Source organism: Etheostoma cragini, chromosome 18 (genome assembly GCF_013103735.1).
Source record: "Etheostoma cragini isolate CJK2018 chromosome 18, CSU_Ecrag_1.0, whole genome shotgun sequence".
NCBI classification, from domain to species: domain Eukaryota; kingdom Metazoa; phylum Chordata; class Actinopteri; order Perciformes; family Percidae; genus Etheostoma; species Etheostoma cragini.
In genome coordinates, this window is record NC_048424.1 from 14,579,619 (window position 1) to 14,600,634 (window position 21,016).

At 39.7% G+C, this 21,016-nt stretch overlaps 1 protein-coding gene across 4 annotated transcripts in view; it reads left to right on the top strand.

The window, feature by feature from the left end:
• The window catches only part of mdga2a (MAM domain containing glycosylphosphatidylinositol anchor 2a), a 174,024-nt gene that overhangs the window by 71,699 nt on the left and 81,309 nt on the right, over nucleotides 1–21,016 (top strand). For 2 of the 4 annotated variants that reach the window (XM_034900955.1, XM_034900953.1), the window contains 3 exons: nucleotides 12,889–13,085; nucleotides 16,899–17,034; nucleotides 17,238–17,507. In XM_034900955.1, coding sequence (XP_034756846.1) covers nucleotides 12,889–13,085; nucleotides 16,899–17,034; nucleotides 17,238–17,507 — 603 coding nt within the window. The remainder of the gene's footprint in view (nucleotides 1–12,888; nucleotides 13,086–16,898; nucleotides 17,035–17,237; nucleotides 17,508–21,016) is intronic. The other 2 variants (XM_034900954.1, XM_034900956.1) reach the window with 1 other exon arrangement.

The window sequence follows — 21,016 nt, forward strand, 5'->3', positions numbered from 1 at the left end:
TAATGGAAAACCAAAAAAAGCGAGTAGACCCGAGGCGAGTCGAGTAGATACCACGCAGTGGAAAACCGCCATTATAGTTTGTTGTTAATACATTTACACTGTCTGTCTTTTTCTTGTATCACCAGTTTTCCAAATACATACTATTGATTTTAACACATTAAATTGTCCTGAAAGCATCATTGATTAATCAATTTTTAAATCAAACTGGCATTAAAGATCCCATGGCATTAAAATGTCACTTTCTGTTTTGTTTTTTAACAGTAACATGCGTTCCCCCAGCCTGTCTGTGGTCTCCCAGTGGCTAGAAACTGCGATTGCGAATTGCGAGCCCTGGATATTCTCTCTCTGCCTTTGAGAAAATAAAAGCTCAGATTTGCCGATCTGGAATCTTCCCCTATATGAGGTCAAAAGCAAAGAAGAAGTTGCCCCCCTTCTCCTCAAAAGCTACAGATTCAGGAATGACACATACTTATGAAAGTTAATTGTGGGACTGGCTCTAGTGGCTGTAATTCTGCACTAAGGCTGAATTTTGGGAAAGAGACTTCAGAAACAGTATTAGGGGACCAGTAAGGTCATTATAAAATAGACTTCAGATACAGTATTAGGGGACCACTAAGGTCTATATAAAGGAGACTTCAGATACAGTATTAGTGGACCACTAAGGTCTATATAAAAGAGACTGCAGATACAGTATTAGGGGACCAGTAATGTCTGTATAAAAGAGACTTCAGAGACAGTATTAGGGGACCACTAAGGTCTATATAAAGGAGACTTCAGATACAGTATTAGGGGACCAGTAATGTCTGTATAAAAGAGACTTCAGAGACAGTATTAGGGGACCCAACCCAAGAATCCAAAAAGCAGCATGTCATTGGACCTTTAATCAACAATTTTCATAATTTTGTAATCATTGGACAAGTGTTACACAAAATAAGCAATTTGAAGACACCACCTAGCGCTCTGTTAACCTGTGATTTTGTAGACTAAACTTAATTGAAATCATAAAAAATGATAATAGAATTGTTGGTTGCAAAGTCAATATTAATCTACTGAATGGATCCTGCACAACTCCACGACCCACTGATAAACACAACAATCTTCATGTCAGTTAATGGTGCCCAAACATAATGTTTGTCAAATAAACTCAGAGAGAGTGAAACTGAATGATTTCATCTGATTGACTAATGGAAAAACAAATTGCTGTGCATTAAACCTACACAGTCCAGGTCAGCATTTATTGCACAGATTGTGATAGAGGAGCACCTCAAAATTAATTTTAAATTTTTTCTGAACAAGCCGTTGAGAGCACAGGGATGTAGTACAGAGAAGAAAAACAAACATGCAACTAAGTTTTTCGAGTTCACACGAAAGACATCCTGCCTTGTACTGTTTGTCCATATGCTGTGCTGTACAGATGATATTAAAGTTGCCAGCCAGTGCCAGTTTCTCAGTGGTTGTAAAATAATAAGAATCATGCGAAATTGCTAAAAAACAACCCACTGGACTGTAGTAATAGGTTTACGGAAGCTTTCAAACACTCCTCCCTGATATTTCTCACTACATTCCCTCAAAAGAAGGATTATAAAAAGACAATAGCCTGCTTCCTCTGTGTTATCTGTGAAATGGCTTACTCTTACACTTACTCCACACTGCTGGTGCAGAATCCAGAGAATTTTAATGAGGACACTGTGTGTGTATTTTTCTGCACATGGGCTAGAGTCTGAGCTTGAATCAGTATATATTTATTATTATCATTAGCGTTCCTCTAATTTCGAGACGTGTGAATGTGTGTCCATTTCTTTGTGTGCTCATGCGTGCAAGGGGAAACAAAAATAGAGGCTGCCCATTGGGTTCAAGCACATGCTTATGCATGAACACACTCTCCACCAGTGAGCCCCTGACTCACACTCACATGTCAAAGGCTTAACTTGTCATGGCATACGCCGCCTCAGCTGTGCAGAAGCATGTGGTGTGAGGCCAACTTGAGGAAGTGTGTCTGCTTTATGTTTGCATTCCATCGATGGAGTTCATGAATTAGCTCAGAGACCAAACAGCAGCTGAGGGTGTTTGTTTAGCGGCCATGCTGGCTTTCTTTTATCCAGTCGGTCAGTATAACTGGCGCTTCCTATCTCATCAGGTGTCCAATTCGTGCTGCCCTGCTGCAAGGTGCCTGAGTAAATGTGTGTGTAGAGACAAGAGAGGACAGAGGGTTTTCGAGAAAACACTGAGTCATAGAAACACGGAGCATGGTGATAAAAATTGAGGCGGATGCGGTTATTATTAAAGCCTTTATCCCTTCATTACTTGTATTTCCACTCTGTGCTTGTATTGTATAGCCTGGAGAGGCTCTGTAAAAGTGACTAGGTAACATATTTGGGTATATACAGAGGGAAGTGTGTGGGATGGTGATCTCAGGGGAGCCTATCGATTAGTGGGTTCAGTGGAATGTTGGAGTCAGTTTCAATAGGTAAAGTTATGACTCGCATTGAAGGACTATATTATTGTGAACTGGAGGACCAAACCTATAGTTGTATACGGTAGAGATTTTATATTGTCAGTTTCATGGAGAAAGGCAGAGATGATCCATCTATTGATGATCCATCCTCTGTAGCTGCTTATCGTATTTAAGGTGAGGGGGAGAAGAATCCTATCCCAGCATGCACTGGGTAAATGTGGGTTATACTCTGGCGACCACACACATTCACAACTACAGGTCATTTAGAGACACTAATTGTTCTCCATTCCTAAAGAGACATCTGTAAATACATACTTTTTTTTTTAAATTTCACATCCACCGCAAACTGACATCAGAACTTGATCCATTTGGTCTGATAACATTTGAAAAGTCTATAAGTGCAACATGTTCAAACCATAAATCTCCATTCAAGTTAGCAGAGCACTAAACTCTAATAAAGAGAAGTCTAAGTCTAAACCAGAAGTTGCCGGTGCATGTCTCTAGTGTGCCTGCACGTCGTGCACTTCACTTCAAAGTAATAATTTCATTTATAGAAATGAATGGGGCTCCACCTGAAATGCTAAATCCAGTTCTTATCATACATCAAGGTTTTTTGGAATGTAAAACACAGACATGCGGCGATTAAAAAATAAAACAAACCATAATTATTATATCATATGTTTTGAGCTCATTTCATCCTCTTTAAAATTAAACTCAGGCATTACAAAACCTAACATGTTATCCTAATAATCAATTTTGGATGTAAAAAGTATTGTGCCACAAATGACTGACGGACGCTATCTTGGTATCTAAGAATTATGTCATGCGATGATACAAGGTAACGCATTATACAATCCTCTGAAAAGATCCCATAATGTATGTAGACAAAGATATATTTGCGGAGGCTCTTAAGTGCTTTTGGATGTAAATGACCTGCTGTGATGAATGGTGGGATACAGCCACGGTGAGTTATCTGAGCCTTGTTTGAATCAGGACAGAATGAATCAGCACATTATGTGTACATTATGTAAATGTTTGCAGGTTTGGTTAATGGAGGTAAAGCCAGTTCACGACTGCCCATTACTCTTCCAAGGACTTGTTCTGGGGAGGGGCCCTTTATCAGAGTTGGAGAGTCAATCCTCATCATTTGCCTCTGTTTTTCTCACCATCAGGAGCTTAGAACATACTAGTGTGTATATGTTAATGTGATTATCTTGTGCAGAATTTTTTTCTTGTCTGCTTTTTTCTTTTTTCTCTCTGTGAGAGGAAAGGCCATGGATTGTGTACTGACTGCTAGTTATAATTTATCAATATGTTAGGATAAGGACAACAATATCCAAATTGCAAGACCTGCCTATACAGTTTGAATCATGAGGAATAATAATGATATTGATCTTGCGCTCTACTCTTTTAAAATACCTGAGCTATATTGAGCAAAAAAGTATTTAATGGCTGCCTGTGATCAATATAATGTTGTTTGAATAAGTCTCAAGAGGATAGATATCTTGAAAGTGTTTTAAGGCAAAATTGTATGAAGAATATTGTCTTAACAAATATAATGCAGAGCTTTGTTACGTGTGGTTTTACCAAAGAAGACTAAGGAGACAAGAAGTTGTTTTTTTCTGAGTTATATGGAGGGTGAAATGAGGCAATGGAAGAGATAAAGAGAATCACTCATGATTTTATGAAATGAAACGTCATACAGAACACTGCATCAAAGAAGATTGCTCCCTTAAAATGATGTGATTAAAATGTTGAAACAGGATGCTGCTGCGGGACATAATGCAGTGAGAGATCATCAAACCAATGGACTATCAGTTCAAGTATGTAGTTTAATTTAATGGCCAGAAGGGCAGCACTCTTTAAAATAGATGTAGAATATTCAAAGTCTCTGTTGGTTAGATGTGATGTTCACATCTGCTGGTAAAGGATGAGGTCACTGTAGGAAATTTATTTTATTTATTTAAAAAAATAGAGTATGTGCTCGTACATTACACATTACGTCAGTGGTCAAACCAGCGTGCTCACTTGGAAGCCGGTCTGCTGTCGAAAAACAAGGCAGCTAAGAAAATAAAAAGATTTCAATGGTTATTGAACCATTGAAATCTTTTTATTTTCTTAGGTACAACCCAACAGGTGGAGTTTCTTTTAATCATCTACTACACTCAACACATCTCTATTAACCCTTGTGTTGTCCTCGGGTCAAATTGACCTGTTTTCCTATATCAATGTTCTTTTTAACTACACAATTGTAATATAGATTCCACACAACGCTCTTCGGCAAGTACAAATCTCTACTTTCATTTATTTTGGGGTGTCTTATTCAATTTTATAGCATTTGAAAAACAATTAAAGTGGTTTTTGAGTTTTGATTATAAGTTGACATATTCCAGTCTGTGATTTTCCATCAACATACGTTCCTTTAATTTTAGTTTCAGTATTTCCTAATTTCTGCTTTTCTAAGTCAAACAGGTTTAATTTTTAAATGAGGCTTATTGAACATAAATTCAAAAAACAATTGTAAAACTAAAGTTAAAAAGTTAGTGTAAAAAAACATCACAAAAGTGACAAATTGGAGAAAAAAAAGTATCAAAAGTGTTGTAAAATGGGACAAAAATTTAAGAAAAAGTTAAAAACATTAATAAAAAAAACCTCAACAAAAGTATTGATTTTCAATTTTGACAGGAAGACAATACAAGGGTTAAGCCTATTTTATTATTATGACATGGGAAGACTGTTAATATGGTTATTGAAAGTATCACATTTGAAAAAAAAATGAACCCGTTACATTAACAGAAATATGAATGGTAATTTTTTTTGTTTAAAGAAAAGGCTTTCACATCATCATTCAGGGAAGGTTGGTCTTTGTCTAAACCAAACAAAGGAAAAGGTCATTAGGCTGAAACCAGAAAACTTTGTCAGGTCGCGGCTGCTTTTCCTCCTACTCTAATGCTGGGTTTCTAAGTGTTGTTCTTAGACCACTGGTCTGTGGTTTGCTTGTTTTCCAGGGAGATGAATAAAAGAAGAGATAGGCTAAGGCAGACGCCACTGTAAAAGAGAGAGGATGAAGAGCAGATTCATTACCACACACACACACTCACACTCACACTCACACACACACACACACACACACACAGTAGAACTTGGCCTCATTATATCCTCATCTCCATCACTGGAAAGAAGTAGAGGTTTGTAGGCTCTGCTGTGAGGCTGCTGACGTCTGCCCCTCCATTTATCACACACATTGTTCATGTGTACTGCACACACACACCCACACACCCACAGGCACCCAGTGTTCCTCCAAAGACAGCATAATTGGAAAAGCACTGTCTCTAAAAAGGATGGAGGTGCAGCAGTCCTAACTGGGCTGCAGCTTCCTGAACACAGCTCCAGCTCTTAAAGCAACAGTTTAGACAGTTAAAGTGCAGTATGACTTCATCAGGAAAGAGGGAAGCTATCATGTGCTGTTTGAGCTTAAACATCCTTTATTTGTATAGTTTTAACTTCAAGGGAAAAATAGAAATCCAAACTCTATATATAGGCTCTGGAGGATTGTTTATAGCGCATATGAATTGTTTTTCTTTAGATCCGTTCTTCACATAACCTTCTTTTTTTTATTTTGAACAAATTAGCAGGCAGTAAGGGGACAAGCCCTCTTTTTATTATTCGTCTTGCGAAACTAACAGCACTGTTGTTGTTGGATACTCTACAGCATGCTACAAACAGTGTAGCATGCTCGACCATCACGCAGTTGACTCCATTCTGCAATGCCACTTTTATTGGCAGTAATTATACTTAACTTATAACTGTGGCCGCAGAGAGTAAAATTATTTACCATTACCTAAAAGGTGCTTTAAGCGATGTCACTCGTTTTTTAGGCTACAACCTTTTTTGTCACATACAGCAAACATCTTCTCACTATCCGCTAGCTGCCTGTCCCCTGTAACAAAAGCGGTCTCTCTAGACAGCCCAGGGTCTACAAACGGCCTTAATAAATATAGAGAAAAGAAGTGGACCAAGCATCGATCTTTGAGGTACACCATAGTGTTGAGTTAGCATGTCAGATTTGTTTCAATTAATAATAACACATTGTTTTCTATTGGGAAGATATGAGTTAAACTAGAGTAATGCAGTGCATGAAAGGCCAACAGCATTAAGTTTATCCACAAGAATATAATGAGCCTTTGTCAAATCAATGAAAATAGCTCCAGTTATTTTAGAAGTGTTAAAAGCAGTTTGAATATAGTTGGTTACTTTTAGCAATGACGTAATTGTAGAGTGATTTGAACGAAAGCCAGACTGCAAAGATGACAGGATATTGTTTTCAGGAAGATAGATAGCATGACACTTGAATATAAATCAACTTTTTCAAACACAATTTGCAACAGAGCAAATTATAGAAATTGGTCTATAGTTGTCTAGTACATTGCCTCCTTTATGTAAGGGAGTAATGCGTGAACATTTCCAGATGCTGGGTAATTCATGTGTGGACAGAGACATATTAATGTGTGTGTGTGTGTGTGTGTGTGTGTGTGTGTGTGTGTGTGTGTGTGTGTGTGTGGTGGGGGGTAAGTCAAGTAAAATACTTATTAGAGAGAGGAAAAGAAGCTTTCCCCCCATCCCCTCCCAGAAGAAAGTTAATGCAGTAATGTTGAAAAAAGTGGAATGAATAATTCAGGACTTGTTACACAGTACCACAGAGGCTTGCCAAACGGCAATGGCAGGGGTGGTTTGTTGCCCTTTACAAACCTTAAGCAAACATGTCCAAACCCCCCCTCGCTGTGTTCCTGGCAGGGACAGAAGAGTAGCCTTTATAAACTCCTCATCTCAAAGGTCTGCCCCTTTATACTGTATTAAAACAGTTGTTCCAACCCCTGGCAACCCACTGATTACATTTCAAGGTAAAACATTTCAAATATTGCCAAATATTGTCAAATAAGCCTGGATAGGAGTATTGAGCCCCATAACTTGAATGCAAAAATATGTATTCAACAAAACATTTGAAAAACATAAAAATAAATTCATTAAGATTTCAAAAGATCATCTCAGCTGAATTGCTTTTATTATTAGATAAATAAATCCTAATTAGGTAAAAAATCACAAAAACAAACATGTAAAGTGTTAGTAAAACATTAATAAATATGTTTATACTGTTTATATCCATCTACACATTTGTATACAGTATATGTAATTTAAATACTAAAACATAGTTCACTTGGCAAAATAAATAAAAACATGTTAGCTGAGATGCCTAGTTATTTTACACAACATCCAGATAGTATACTGTACATCTATCCATTTACTTGTCATATTTGCATGTGGTTTAGCTTGAGAGATAATGTCTATCTTATATCTATAAAATGATGCCTTTTAGATAAAAACAGATAGTGGTTGATATATAATATACAATGCTCACAGTATCATGAACACATATCATAAAACACAGGGTATTCTGTTAATAACACTACAGTGATCCACCATAAAAGAACATTATTATTGTGGAAAGTACTTTTAAAGGAAGTCAAATTCAAGGAATAGTTTTAACATTTTGGGTAATGCACGTGTTCACTCTAATGACCATATGGTAAATATACGGCCAGCGACCAGTTAGCTTAGCTTAGCTCAAAGGCTGAAAATGGGAAAACAACTAGCCTGGCTGTGTCCAATAGTAATGCAGTCTTCCTACAAGCACCTCTAAGGCTCACTGTTAAACACATTATACGTCATTTCTTTAATGTGTCTTAAAACCAAAACTGTAGAAATGACAAGTTGTGTGGGATTTTTTCTTGGCCGCTGACCAATGACTCTCTGGATTTTTGTCATCACCGCGAGGTTCACAGCAACACAAGAAAGAAAGATTTTCCCAAAATTCCTAAAACTATTAAACTGTTCCTTTAAGGTAGAAATTGAACTGAGCACAACATTTAACTAAATAATTAATCTAAAACATTTAATAGTTGACCAAGACCCTAACAGCTAATCGTGAAAGAGGGCCAGCGCTAACATTTCTGTAGACACGCAGTGGCTAAAAATAATAGGAAACATATGATATGCTTATTGTTTCAAATCAATACCTTCATCTGTTTTTTTTGCAGTAATCGGTTTTTGAGTATGCATGTCAACATACTGATAATCAGTCATAATCAGTCATGAAATATCATAATCATGTTTACATTACCATTTAATTATGTGGCAAGATGCACTCAGCTATTTTATCATATGATGTGTCCAGTCACTATTTGTGTTTCTCAACATACATTCAGTATGTCACATTCTGCTACATTCAGATGTCACAAACAGACGTAATAAGCCCCCCCTCCCCCTGACAGCAGTGTAGCACGCTCGTCTCTCATGTCTCGCAGAATGATATTCCATTTGTTGAGATATCTCTGTTACACAGGCGCCATCGTCAGAGTGGACTTATTGCAGGAATAGATGCATCATTCCCATCGGCGTCCCTCCAAACACATCCATCCGCCACCACAATCACACTTTAGTAGGAAGCAAAAGCTGACACCGCATAGATACAGCTAGCAGGAGCTGCTTATGGTGGAGTGGAGCCATGAGATAGAGGTCACTGTTGCCGACTGGTTGAGAGATGGAAGGAAAGGAAAACCGTTGACAGTAAATTACATGCTGCATTCACATATTCTATCAAAGGCCCCCATGTGAAATGGATGTTATATATCACCACTGTAACTTATTAACCTTTTGGCCCAAATAACTGAAATGCAATAAAGCGCAACATACCGCAAACTCAAATTACACGCCATACCCATCATGTTTTATTTGCGCTGTCTTATTTGATGTAGTGTGTTTACACATTGTATACTGATGTTGCACATTGCAAATGTAAGGTCTTCTTACAGAACATTAATCCCACACATTATGCCTCAATGTAGAAATTTCTCATGTTGAGCCCTCACTGCCCATTATCTCAATTTCTCATTTATCAGAGGCTTCTGTTGAAAAGCGTCTACCAATGATAATTTTTAAATATCACATAAACTTCAATATTCACATTATCAAATGCCTTTTTCTCTGGTCGGAGAATGTCTTAGGAAGCACACATTAACTTCACAACCTTTTTGCGTTTGCTTTGGAAGTGGTTGTACCTTTTGGTGGATAAAAAAAAAAAAAAAAGAAGCTAGCTTGACGGCGAGGTCATTCACAGGGCAGCCTGCCAAGTAATAACTTCCCTAATCTCTTACGCCTCATGCCCGTATTTCAACAAAAAAAAAAACTAACCTAAACCTCGACTAGAGAGAAAGAGAGCAAGTCACCCCAGTCGTTATGAGTGATCACGGGAGACAGCTGCGCCACAGTGTCACCACCTTATTAGCCCTACATCTAGATAGCAGCCTTTAAGACGTTTCTACATGCTCTCTACCTTCTTTTCCTCTTTTTGTCTCTGTTTCCCTCTGACCACGAGTCCTTCTCTCTCTCTCTCTCTTGCTGTCCCTTGGCACAAAAATGAAAGCAAATTGCTTATCTTTGACATAACACGTCTGTTTTTCACTCATGAAAGACGTTGCACAAATGTCATTCAGGTCAGCGACTCCCGCTGGTAATCAAGCTGGGGCGTTGATTAGGTGAAATTAATTGTGGGCCTCTGTCACTGACGGCTGACAGCCTGGGAGCCAGCTAGGTGTGCTCTTCCCAGGTGACTTCAACAGATCAGGCAGAGAGAGTGAAAGACATCAAAGCCAGGAAAAAAATAGAAATCTTGCATTAGATTAACACCCGAGAGACGCACACAGTTGCAAAAAAAGGTGCGTGTGGGTCTGTACAAGGTTGTGTGTGTGTGTGGGTTTGTGTGTGTGTGTGTGTGTTGGGGGGGGGGGGTCTGTCTGTACAAGGTTGAGGGTGGGTGTGTTTGTATGTGCGGGTGAGGGAGGTAATGTGTGTGAGTTTTTGTTCAGGTGTCTGCTTTATTGGGGGGAGTAGGGGACATGAAAGGAAGGAGCTATGGTTTGATGTGATAATGAAGTGCCTTCTTCAATCCTCATCTTCTCTTTTATCCAAACCACTCACTTGTGCCTATTTGTCCAACAAATGTTTTGGGAGGCCTTTAAAGCAGAAATCTCCATTCTGCTGCTCAAACAGGAATATCAAGATACCATTTGGGAATTGGGAATATTGAGTTTTTTCTCACTTTAGTTTAGAGAATTAAAAGATTGGGGATAAACTGAACGTTGTATCATTTGTCGGCTTGTCTTGTAAGATCTCCTCACTCACACACTGTGCATCATGCTGCCCCAGCCCTCATGTCTTAATGTAAAAGAAACCCAGAGCTTTGAGACTTGTCATGGTTGGTGGGAGTGAGCAGGAGTTATGCTAAGGTTAGCTCGCTGGAGCGTTTAGCTGTACACGGGCAGATTTACTGGCCTGTGAACCAATAAACCTGCAATTACAAACCCTAACAACTCTGGCGCAGGCGGCCTGTACACCGCAGTTTTCCTCTGGGCTCTGGGATTTAAGCTTTACAATCAGTCAAGCATGACTTCAGAAGCTAATTGCACTAGAGTGACAACGCACACATACACACACGCACAACATCCTTACGGGTGAAAGACTGATGGTGAAGGTGGAATTTTGTTTGAAATTCATCAAATTTTAATCCAGTGTGTACATTTCCATATTTCCATATTTATCTCTCTGTGCTCCTAGCATCCACTTCCTCTCTGCATATCATTGCGGCCCTATTAATAGCTCAAACTGCTCCTTACCTAATACACAAACATACAGAAACACACGCTCACACTCTTGTCACCACAAGGAGAGACAACCTCCTATCAAGTTCTGTGTTGAAAGACACGTGTATCCCAAGGTTGATAAGGCTGTCAATGAATGACTCCATTTCTGCCACGGCTGGTAAATTGACTGTTCGAAGCAGGAAACAGATGAGGGCGAAGCTAGGAGAAGTCGGAGATAAGATGTTGGTTTCATACTCTCCTCCTCCCTAAAATGAATCAGTGTACTTACTTAGCAATCTGCTCCTCTAAAATGGCCCTGCAATGTCTCCCCCTCCCCTGTTTCTTCTTCCCCGCCCCCCAAAAAAAGAAAAAGGTAATTGCTCTTACCTGGGACACTGTAATGGATCCTGGATGAAGTATTGACCGCTGCTAGATTTTGATTAAGGGGCTGTAGGGCAGAACATGTCTTTAATGAAAGTGAGGAATCAGCATTCTCTGGCTGGTGCATCAAGGCTGGACGCTGCTCACTGTGGCCCACAGGCACCTTGATTAGGACCTGATCCTCAGCAAATCCAGAGGTGGGCCACAGCTACTGAATTAAAAGCAACAAATTCATCCATTAATAATACCTAAGGCGTGTGTGGTTTTTCTCTGGAGGCTTATAATCGTTAAAGATTTGGGTATTCATTTACTGTAAGTGGTTTGCCCTCACTCACTCACATATTCACACAACGGCTCTCTCAATCACTCAATCATCCACCTTGTTGCTCACTCACTGATGCACTAATTCAGTCATTAATACACTCAATGGCTTTCCCCTTTATATGCAAAAGGTCAGCCTTTATCAGTGAAAATTTTAGCACGAGGGATAACTTGCATTAGCTTCTCTCATCCTCTCCCTTAAATTGGCTTTTTGCTTGTGTTAAAAACTGATTGCATCTTGGATGGAGATGAAAGGGAAACAGCTAGCTCCACACGTTCTTTGAGCGTGCAAATGGACATAATCTAAAAAGGGGAGTATTAGCATGCTAAAAGACACCACAGCTATGATGAACACCATTTGCCAAGGCTTAATGGGATAGCCGCGTAAGATGATTAACTTTGAATCCATTTAATCAACCACAAGCACTTTGTCAAATAACCAACTGTCGAGCATTGGGGTAAAACTTCCCTCAGATCTGTTGGGAAATGGGTAGAGTAAGATGTGTCAAATTACAAAGTACCCAAATCAGAGAGGAGGCCAGCCAAAACATTATTCTTTGAAGCGCCGGACATTAAATATCATTTTGTGCACGGTATTTGTCATCTTTGCATAAGCTGACAATGGAGTCTTACTTGGAACACTTAGCAACTCGCTCATTGACTGGGAAGTCAATGTGCCCTTGGGCTGCATCCTATTGACTTAAGTAGTTCAAGTTGTGGGCTTCTCACCTTCTTTCACACGTCCACCCCTGTGTGCATGCTGATTACTGGCTCTGCTAAGGCAATGAGAATGCTGACCCTTTTGGTCAGACCTTTAACCACAATCAAGTCAGGGAAGATTGCATTTGTGGGAATATAAAGATTGTATACCTGATTTGTTTCTTATTGCTACCACAGCTAAGCAAATATATACATTCATGTGAGAAAGGTGTTCTGTGTGACTGATTGATCCAAGGAGGCTTCCACTCACTCTTCAATTGAACAACTTACGGTTGTTGATAGTTTTCTCCTTGTTTGTCTGTGCTCCCCTCGCAGACCTTGATGACCCGGTGGTGACGGTGCACCAGAGTATAGGAGAAGCCAAGGAACAGTTCTACTACGAGAGGACTGTGTTTCTACGCTGCGTTGCCAATTCCAACCCGCCTGTCCGCTACAGCTGGCATCGGGGGAGAGAGGTCCTCACGCAGGGCTCAGACAAGGGAGTGGAGATCTATGAGCCCTTTTTCACTCAGGTAAGAAAGAAGCAACGCCATGTGGATGAAAGTATCAAATCAGAGAGATAGATGCAATAGATGCAACAATGTATTTTACTCACTAGATGCCACACAGGTAAAGGCTTAAAGTCTAATATAAAACACATGTAGCTTTTGCCTTCCCCCTCTGCAACACACAAAGGTAGTATAAATAGGCCTATAGAGAATAGGAGATGCAAAACACCCATACAGTTATAAGCTTTTGAAGACATCGCAAAAGATATATGTTCGTCAGAAGCTACATTTGCTGAAGCTCTTTCCTACAGTGCACCCTTCTTTGTGTAACCAAAAGAGGGAGAAAAGATCCTGCATTGATGCAGAGATGCGTAAGCCGCAGTCGCATCAGTAATTGATGAACCAACACAACATCTTGTTACAAAGGAGACATATTGCAATGGGAAATACTGTAATAATAGTTTTGCTGTTTCATTTGCCTTTATGGAAGTTGTGGAAGTCAGAAGCATTATGTTATAAGCACTAGGACTTGGTTTCTTCAGTTTCTTAACCCTACCCCAAACCCTAACCACACCCTTTGTTGTAAAAGCTATGGGACAGCAAAAGCTGTACTCATTAACCCTCTGAATAGCAATAACAGTTTCACTAACACCGTTTTACAAAGTCACATGCATATTATGTTATTGCAGACACGGAAAGATTGAGTTCTCTTCACAACCAGTTCCCTCAGTTGTGGATTTTCTTTACAATTTGGAAATTGAGAAACTTTTCCTCTGAAAAAGGATCTTGCTCAGTCAACAAAGAAGTCAATGAGATTGCTCTGTCACTAGTAAGGGAATTGTAGTCTTTGGATTGATTGAGTTGAATGTGATTTGGATGTTGAACCAGGCGGCAGAGAGAATGGAAATCTGTGAGAAAGAGAAAAAGACATGCGAGAGTGGAAAAGAGGCTTAAGGAACACAGATAGAGGGAGAAAGAAAGTGAAATTGATGTTTGCCCAAATGGAGAAAGATGGCTGGGGACTAATGAAGTGGGTGAAGGAGGCTGAAGAAGCTGTGCAACCTTCCTCATCAGACACTCTTCCCTTCTCCATCCGGCTCTCCATACCTCTCTGCTCCTTCATCCTGCCCTCTATTAAAGCTTTAATTGGGTCTGAAAATATGAGCGCAACCCAAACCCAGAGATTAGCTTTGTGACAGTCCAACCCCAAATAAATCTTCACTAAACTCCTAGTAATTTACTCATATAAATGGCTAATAACATTATTTCTCACCAATGTGTCTGAACTGGCCCGGCACCTACTCAGACTATTGAGTTACAAACGTTTAACTAAACCCAAATCGTGCCTGTGGCGGTGAAGTTGAGTCCATTAGAGTGCCAACCAGGCCTCTACTTTGACCAGAAAGACTTGTGAATTGAGTTATTGAGCCACTATACCATCCTCTCTCAATTTTTCATCCTTTCAACTTCATCCCCTTGCACCTTTTTCAGTCTACCAAATGTTTTTGTATTCTCACTGATACTGTAGAAATGCAGAGATGGCATTTCAAACTCTATACAGAGAGCCACATCATAATCAAGTGAGGCCCAGAGCTGTGGTTTTACTGTACAAGTTCCTGTCCTTTGTGCTGTCTGCTACTTTCTCCTCCACCTCTCTCTCCATAATTCTCCCCACAAAGTGCCAGAGAATAGCACAATTACCAAAGGTATAATGGAACCATTTCTCAACCCCTTGTCAGATTCCCACCTCTTTATAGTAGTTATGTTTTGATGTTTATGATGCAGTGGGATGTTTTCTTGCAGTGTGATTTTCTTTGAGCATGTTGTCTAGCTCTTGAGGAGTTAAATGTGTAAAGCTCATTTAGCCACAGATTGGTCATCACCCAGCTGAGGCCCACATCACATTTTTCTATAGCCATTTGTTATTGCTTCCGCACTCATTTTCATTGCCCCCATGTGGTCAAGTTAGTAGTTTTCCTGCTGTTAGCATGAAAAAATGCCCTCTTTTGCATCTTTACTGCCATGCATTTTAAGTTCATCAAGCTGCTTTTGATTACAGTGCTGCTCATGAGTAAAGGAACCCTTGCTTAAGTTGACTAAAAAGAGGAATACAAAAAATCATCTTTTGGAAATGATCGTATTGCCTTAATTATAAAATGAGGAAGAATCCAACCTTTAATGACACCTATTTTCTTTGTAAATGAATAATAATCACATAAGTATCACATATCAATAAATGGTCTTCCTTAAAATATAGGGGGCATGAGTATAGACGTCCCTATGTTAAATTCCCATAGAGGCAGGCACATTTATATTATTAAAAGGCCAGTTATGTCATGGATCCAGGATACTATGCATCCTCATAAATTTCCATTAGCCATCACCATACCTAGAGATTGGCCTGGGCTACTTTTCATAAGATTATCTCTCAGTGCAAAACAGCTATTAGGCTAATTGAAATAAAACCATGCCAATCTCTAGGTATGGTGAAGCGTATGTGATGATATGGGGGGGCTATTTTAATTCCAGAGGCCAAGGGAACTTTATTCATGAAATAACTGGCCTTTAATAATAAAAATCTGCCTGCTTCTCTGGGAATTTAACATAGGGGCGTCTGTACTCATGCCCCCTGTATTTTAAGGAAGACCATTTATTTATATAGGACACATTATTCATTCACAAAGAAAATTGGTTTCCTTAAAGGTCGGATTTTTCCACATTTTTTAATTCAGTTTTTAAGGCATTAAGATCAGTTTCAAAAAGATTTAGTCAAATTAAGCAGGGGTTCCTATACTCCTGAGCAGCACTCCATATGTTCCCGAAGACAAGCATTTAATCCCTCAAATATATAATGTAATGTCAAAACAAAACAGGAGATTTTCACCTGGCAGTGACACTGCCCTCCTTCATAATTTATTTTCCCTTTACGACCCGTCCTCGAAGCTCTTGTGTACTTTAACTTTCATTCTTTCCATCGATACGGCCATCAATCCCCCATTCCAATTCGGTTTAATGTGTTTGTCCTTTCCGTTGCTTTTGCTGCCCCTTGCATTTTGCAAATAGATTTTCCTTCCCATCCGCATCCCCCTGCTGTAAGAAAAACTTGCACTCTGAATACCGCAGACCTCATCTCCTGATATCTGCTCTGAAGCAGAGGAGAGGAACAAGAAAGGAAGAAGTATGTGGAGTCCATGGCTAGGCTAATACAATAAATTATCCATGCATCCCGTTGGATATGAAGGACGTGATATATTGGCATGTTTTGTGGACTGCCGCAGAGTGTGTCTGAGTCACGTTTTAATCTGCCGCCTCCCCTTCTAACCCAACACACACCAATACACAGGCACACATTGCAGTCAGCCAGATCAAAGGTTCACATTCTTATCATAGCCTTTTGGGCAGAACCTATAGTTGACAGGCCCAGCATGAATCAAAAACACATTAGAAGTGAGATAGCCGTTTCTGTGGAAGATCCCCTGCTGAGCCCATCCATAGTGCTGTGGCTGAATGGTGAAAATACTGCAGGGCCATTGACTGGAAAGTAATCCATGTTGTGGTATTAAGTTGACACATTTATTTCCTTTTAAAATACCACCATCTTTTTCTTGATGGTGATTTTGAAGTAATATTTTTGAACTCTGCTAGCTTTTCTTTTCATTTTGGGCTTCATTAAAACTGTATACATATTCATCTCTTTGACCTTTCTTTGGAGCTGTTTGGCCTTTCCGAGGCCAATTGAGTCACTGTCCCAGTACCTAGTTTTCTGCATTTCTTTTACTTGATTATGTTGATATCTTTGCACACATTTGCATACCAGTGTTGGTTTGGTCTGAGCTGCAGGGGGAAACGAAGATTTTGAAGCTGAAGAACCTGCGCCCTCAGGACTACGCCAACTACAGCTGCATCGCCTCCGTCAGAAATGTGTGTGGGATCCCTGACCGCAGTGTTATCTTCAGACTCACCAATAAGACAGGTACTTAAGAGTTTTAACTTTCCTGTGTAATCATAGTAGATTGCAACATGAAACCAGATAAATTCTACAAAGCTGTCTTAATAAATGTAGTAGGAGAGACATGGAAACCGTCCGATAACGTGAACTGACATAACTGTCCTAACTGCCAAAGTTGTCCATCTTCCACCAGTCTTCCTAAGAATCCATGCGCTCTTTGTCCACAGCCTCCCCATCGATCAAGCTGTTGGTGGAGGATCCAATTGTGGTGAATCCTGGCCAGACGGTCTCCTTGGTGTGCATCACCACAGGTGGAGAGCCTACTCCCCTGCTCACCTGGGTCAGCACTAATGACAGCCTGCCACAAAGGAGCGTGGTGAAAGGGGGCACGCTCACACTTCCAGCCATCACCTCAGATGAGGCGGGGGTCTACAGCTGCGTGGCCAGCAACAATGTCGGAAACCCGGCCAAGAAGTCCACCACCATTGTGGTGCGAGGTGAGAACACATGACTGCATGGCCAGATATATGGAGCACTTGAAACGTTCAGCATAACATAAATAAAGAAGATATTATGACATAATCCAATGAATGACTAGTAAAATAAATTAAATAACTAAATGGTGGAATAATGTGATTAAGCGCAACACCTAAATCTGTGTTATTTCATCATACTAGTGTTCATACCTGAAATCTTGACACGTGTTACTTTTTATAATGTCCCTTATTGACAGTGGAGTTGTCACCACTTTCTGCCCCATCACCTTTAGCTAGCTCCTGCTGGCTGAAACAACCAAAGAGAAATACTCCTTGAGGACATTTATAGAATTGAACCATTGCGGAAGTATTTTATATCCTCCACGTTGCACTTGTGGTATTGCTGCATTGCCGACGGCATTCCGCCAGATTTCACTCATTTAGGTTGGATATCTTTTGCCTTGGGCCTCCTTTGTGTTGGACCTTTAATCTCCGGTCCATTTATGAGGACTATGGTTAACCTTTTCTCAGATCCCTGCTCAGTAAATCCACACAGCTAGCTAGACTATCTGTCCAATCTGAGTTTTCTGCTGCATGACTAAAACAACTGTTGAACATACACATGTTCTACCAAAACAAGTTCCTTCCCAAGGCTATTTTGCTGAGGCACCGTTGCTCCTTACAGCGCCGTTTCTCCAATGGCTGCAGCTATCAATTAGTTTAATAATTAAGTAGTCTACCTGATTATTCCATTGATTAATTGAGTAATCAGATAAGAATCACAGGCTGTATCACTTTTTCTTTTTTGTTCCGTCTGTTGAATAATGTGAATTTTTTTATGTTTAAGTTTACAGACCTAATAGTGTTTTGGAGAACTTCCTGTGTCGCAATCAGTGACAGCTCAAGAAGAAGCGTCAGCCATGAGTTTGGCTGCTGTTACCTAGCTACACGCTGGTCTCATTAGCTCATTTGCTTAGCAACACACATCTGGGGGACTAAAGAAAGGTCTAAAGAGTTTGGGATTATAGTCACACAATCGTAGACATTTGATAAGGTAGGCCAATCTGTTGAACTTTTTGGGGTACGATCAATTGTGAGCTCTATGTGCGAGGTAGATGAGAAGTGTAGGCCAGACACGGCATAGCCAATTTTGCCGGAGCTTCAGCCCCGAATGTTTGGGTGTAGCCCTGAACGTATTTTGAAAAGTTGACAAAAAACTATGAAACCAGACAATAGCCTATGTAAACCCCCAGGATTCTAAGTTGCCTCGTTTCATTGTGCTTCATGTAATGGGCGTGCTGTTCTGTGGACATGCTGAGGCAGATGTGAAGCGCTTTTGCCATAGTTTCGGTTTTCCACCTCCTGTATGACAGCGTACAGCCCCTCCCTAAACTTTGTCTCATTTAGAGCCCAAAGACCGAAACGGGGCTCTTTGTCTGCCAGAAGGTCTGAGATCTACCATATCAGCAGAGCAATCATGTAATTATTATTGCACTAGCCTATTCTAAACTTGATTTTTCTCACAATATCACATCTCCAAATTTTAGAGAACACAGATGGGTGAGTTTTATTTTATGTGCACAAAGGTTTGAAGATGAGCAGAGCTCAAACACATCTGAAATATTACAGGCTAAGGGTTTATTAATTCATTAAAATTAATTAATATGTCATTGAGTTGAATCATTTTTATATGCAAATTTAAGGACATCTCCAACAAAAGATGCAAAAGAGGGGGAAAAAATGAGTATGTGGGAGTGGCAGTAGCTCAGTCTGTAGGGAGTTGTTTTGGGTCACTGGTTCAAGTTTTCTTACGGACCAGAGTATAGTGGTGGACTGGTAGCTGGACAGGTGCCAGTTCACCTCCTGGGCACCGCCAAGGTGCTCTTGAGCAAGGCTAATAAAGAATACATTATTATTATTATGTGCAGCTGTGTTAAGCTAAATAACTATTATGTCTGTGTACTCTAGTTATTCAGAATTCAGAATTAAGAAGAATTCAGAAAAGGATTTGATGATTTGAAATGTGACATGAAAATGAAAGTGTCATTGAGAAAATGTTATTATAATTGTAATTGCAATACATTTTTTTCATAGTTAAATCAAAAGAAAGGAATGATGAAATAACATTTCATTAAATTTAAGTGATTTCTAAAATTGCATCATTTATTGGTTCATCAATAGATTTTACTCCACTATATTTATTAAGATGAATAATACTGAGATTTAAAGTCTTGTCTGTGAACACTAGGATATATACTAAAGTATAGGTTAGATATACTGAATGCAATTTGCAAAGAGCCTCAATTGTTGTGTAAATTTTGCTGTTTTTTTGTGTTTTTTTGCTGCAACCAAGGACGCTGGTGGCAAGAGAGTTGGAAACCATTACGTAAAATACACTGATTCAAAGAGTTGTTAACACAAATTTAACAAGAGCAGTTATGGCGAGGGACATTGCTGCCTGATTGGTCATTATAAAGAACATATTTTTGTTTTCCCAAGGTGCTTTTCACCCGACACAGGAGGCAGAAGAGCATCGGGTCTTCCTGTACCTCATTGCATAAATGACCATTCTCAAAGGACCACTTTCTTCATGCTTGTCACATTGGCAGTTCCCTATCAATGGGGATACACAGAAGGTGAAAGGGACTTTTATCCATCAACAGACACATTTTATACGTACAGTGAAGATAAACAAATACTTTGAAGGTTAATACTCAGATAGGTAGGCAATTTTATCATCTGTCAAGAAAAAAAACTGTATTGATATAAGACCTGCTCAGATGTGACATGATGCTTGAGGAAATCGACTTTCACACTCTTAAATTGACTGCTATTACAAAGCTTGAGGATTAAAGGTGGTGTTTGACTGGACTTTCAGCTGTGACACAATAGATGATCCCAACACCCTGAATGGGAAACTGCCGGAACTTCTTGCAGTTGGCTAAAAAAGATGCATTAATTAGTGAAAGCCTTAAAAACAAAACAAAAATGAATTTTAACTTTCACAAAAACATCACACACACACACGGAATACCTTATGAATCGGAGTTTAGCAGATTGGCTCGGAAAGTTTCTCCCAGAGTTTTGTCCTTTTATCCAAGAGATTATGTCACAGCTCCATCATCAGGTCGCCTCCATGCTCAGCCTGTTTTGTTTTATGCAGCCATATACTCCCTGGGATGGAAATCAAATCATCAACAAATCATTTCTGATGGCCCCCCTGACATCTAAAAACCTCTTCTGCATTGTGAAAGTGCCCATATATTTGAGGACTTAGGAATTGAGAGGTTTACATCAAAGAGAAGGTGTCAGGTGTCCTATGGCATCAAGTAAGTCAGAGAACAATCACCGCAGGCAATCGCTGCAATAAATATCACACTGTCATTGATGTGTTATACGTCTGGATCTGACAATGGTTCTCATAGGGGATCTTAAATGAAATATCATCACACAAAATCCACCCCCTTCCTTAAGTATAAAATGTGTAAATACACACTCATTAATGTGTCACATTTAAAACTGCAGAGCAT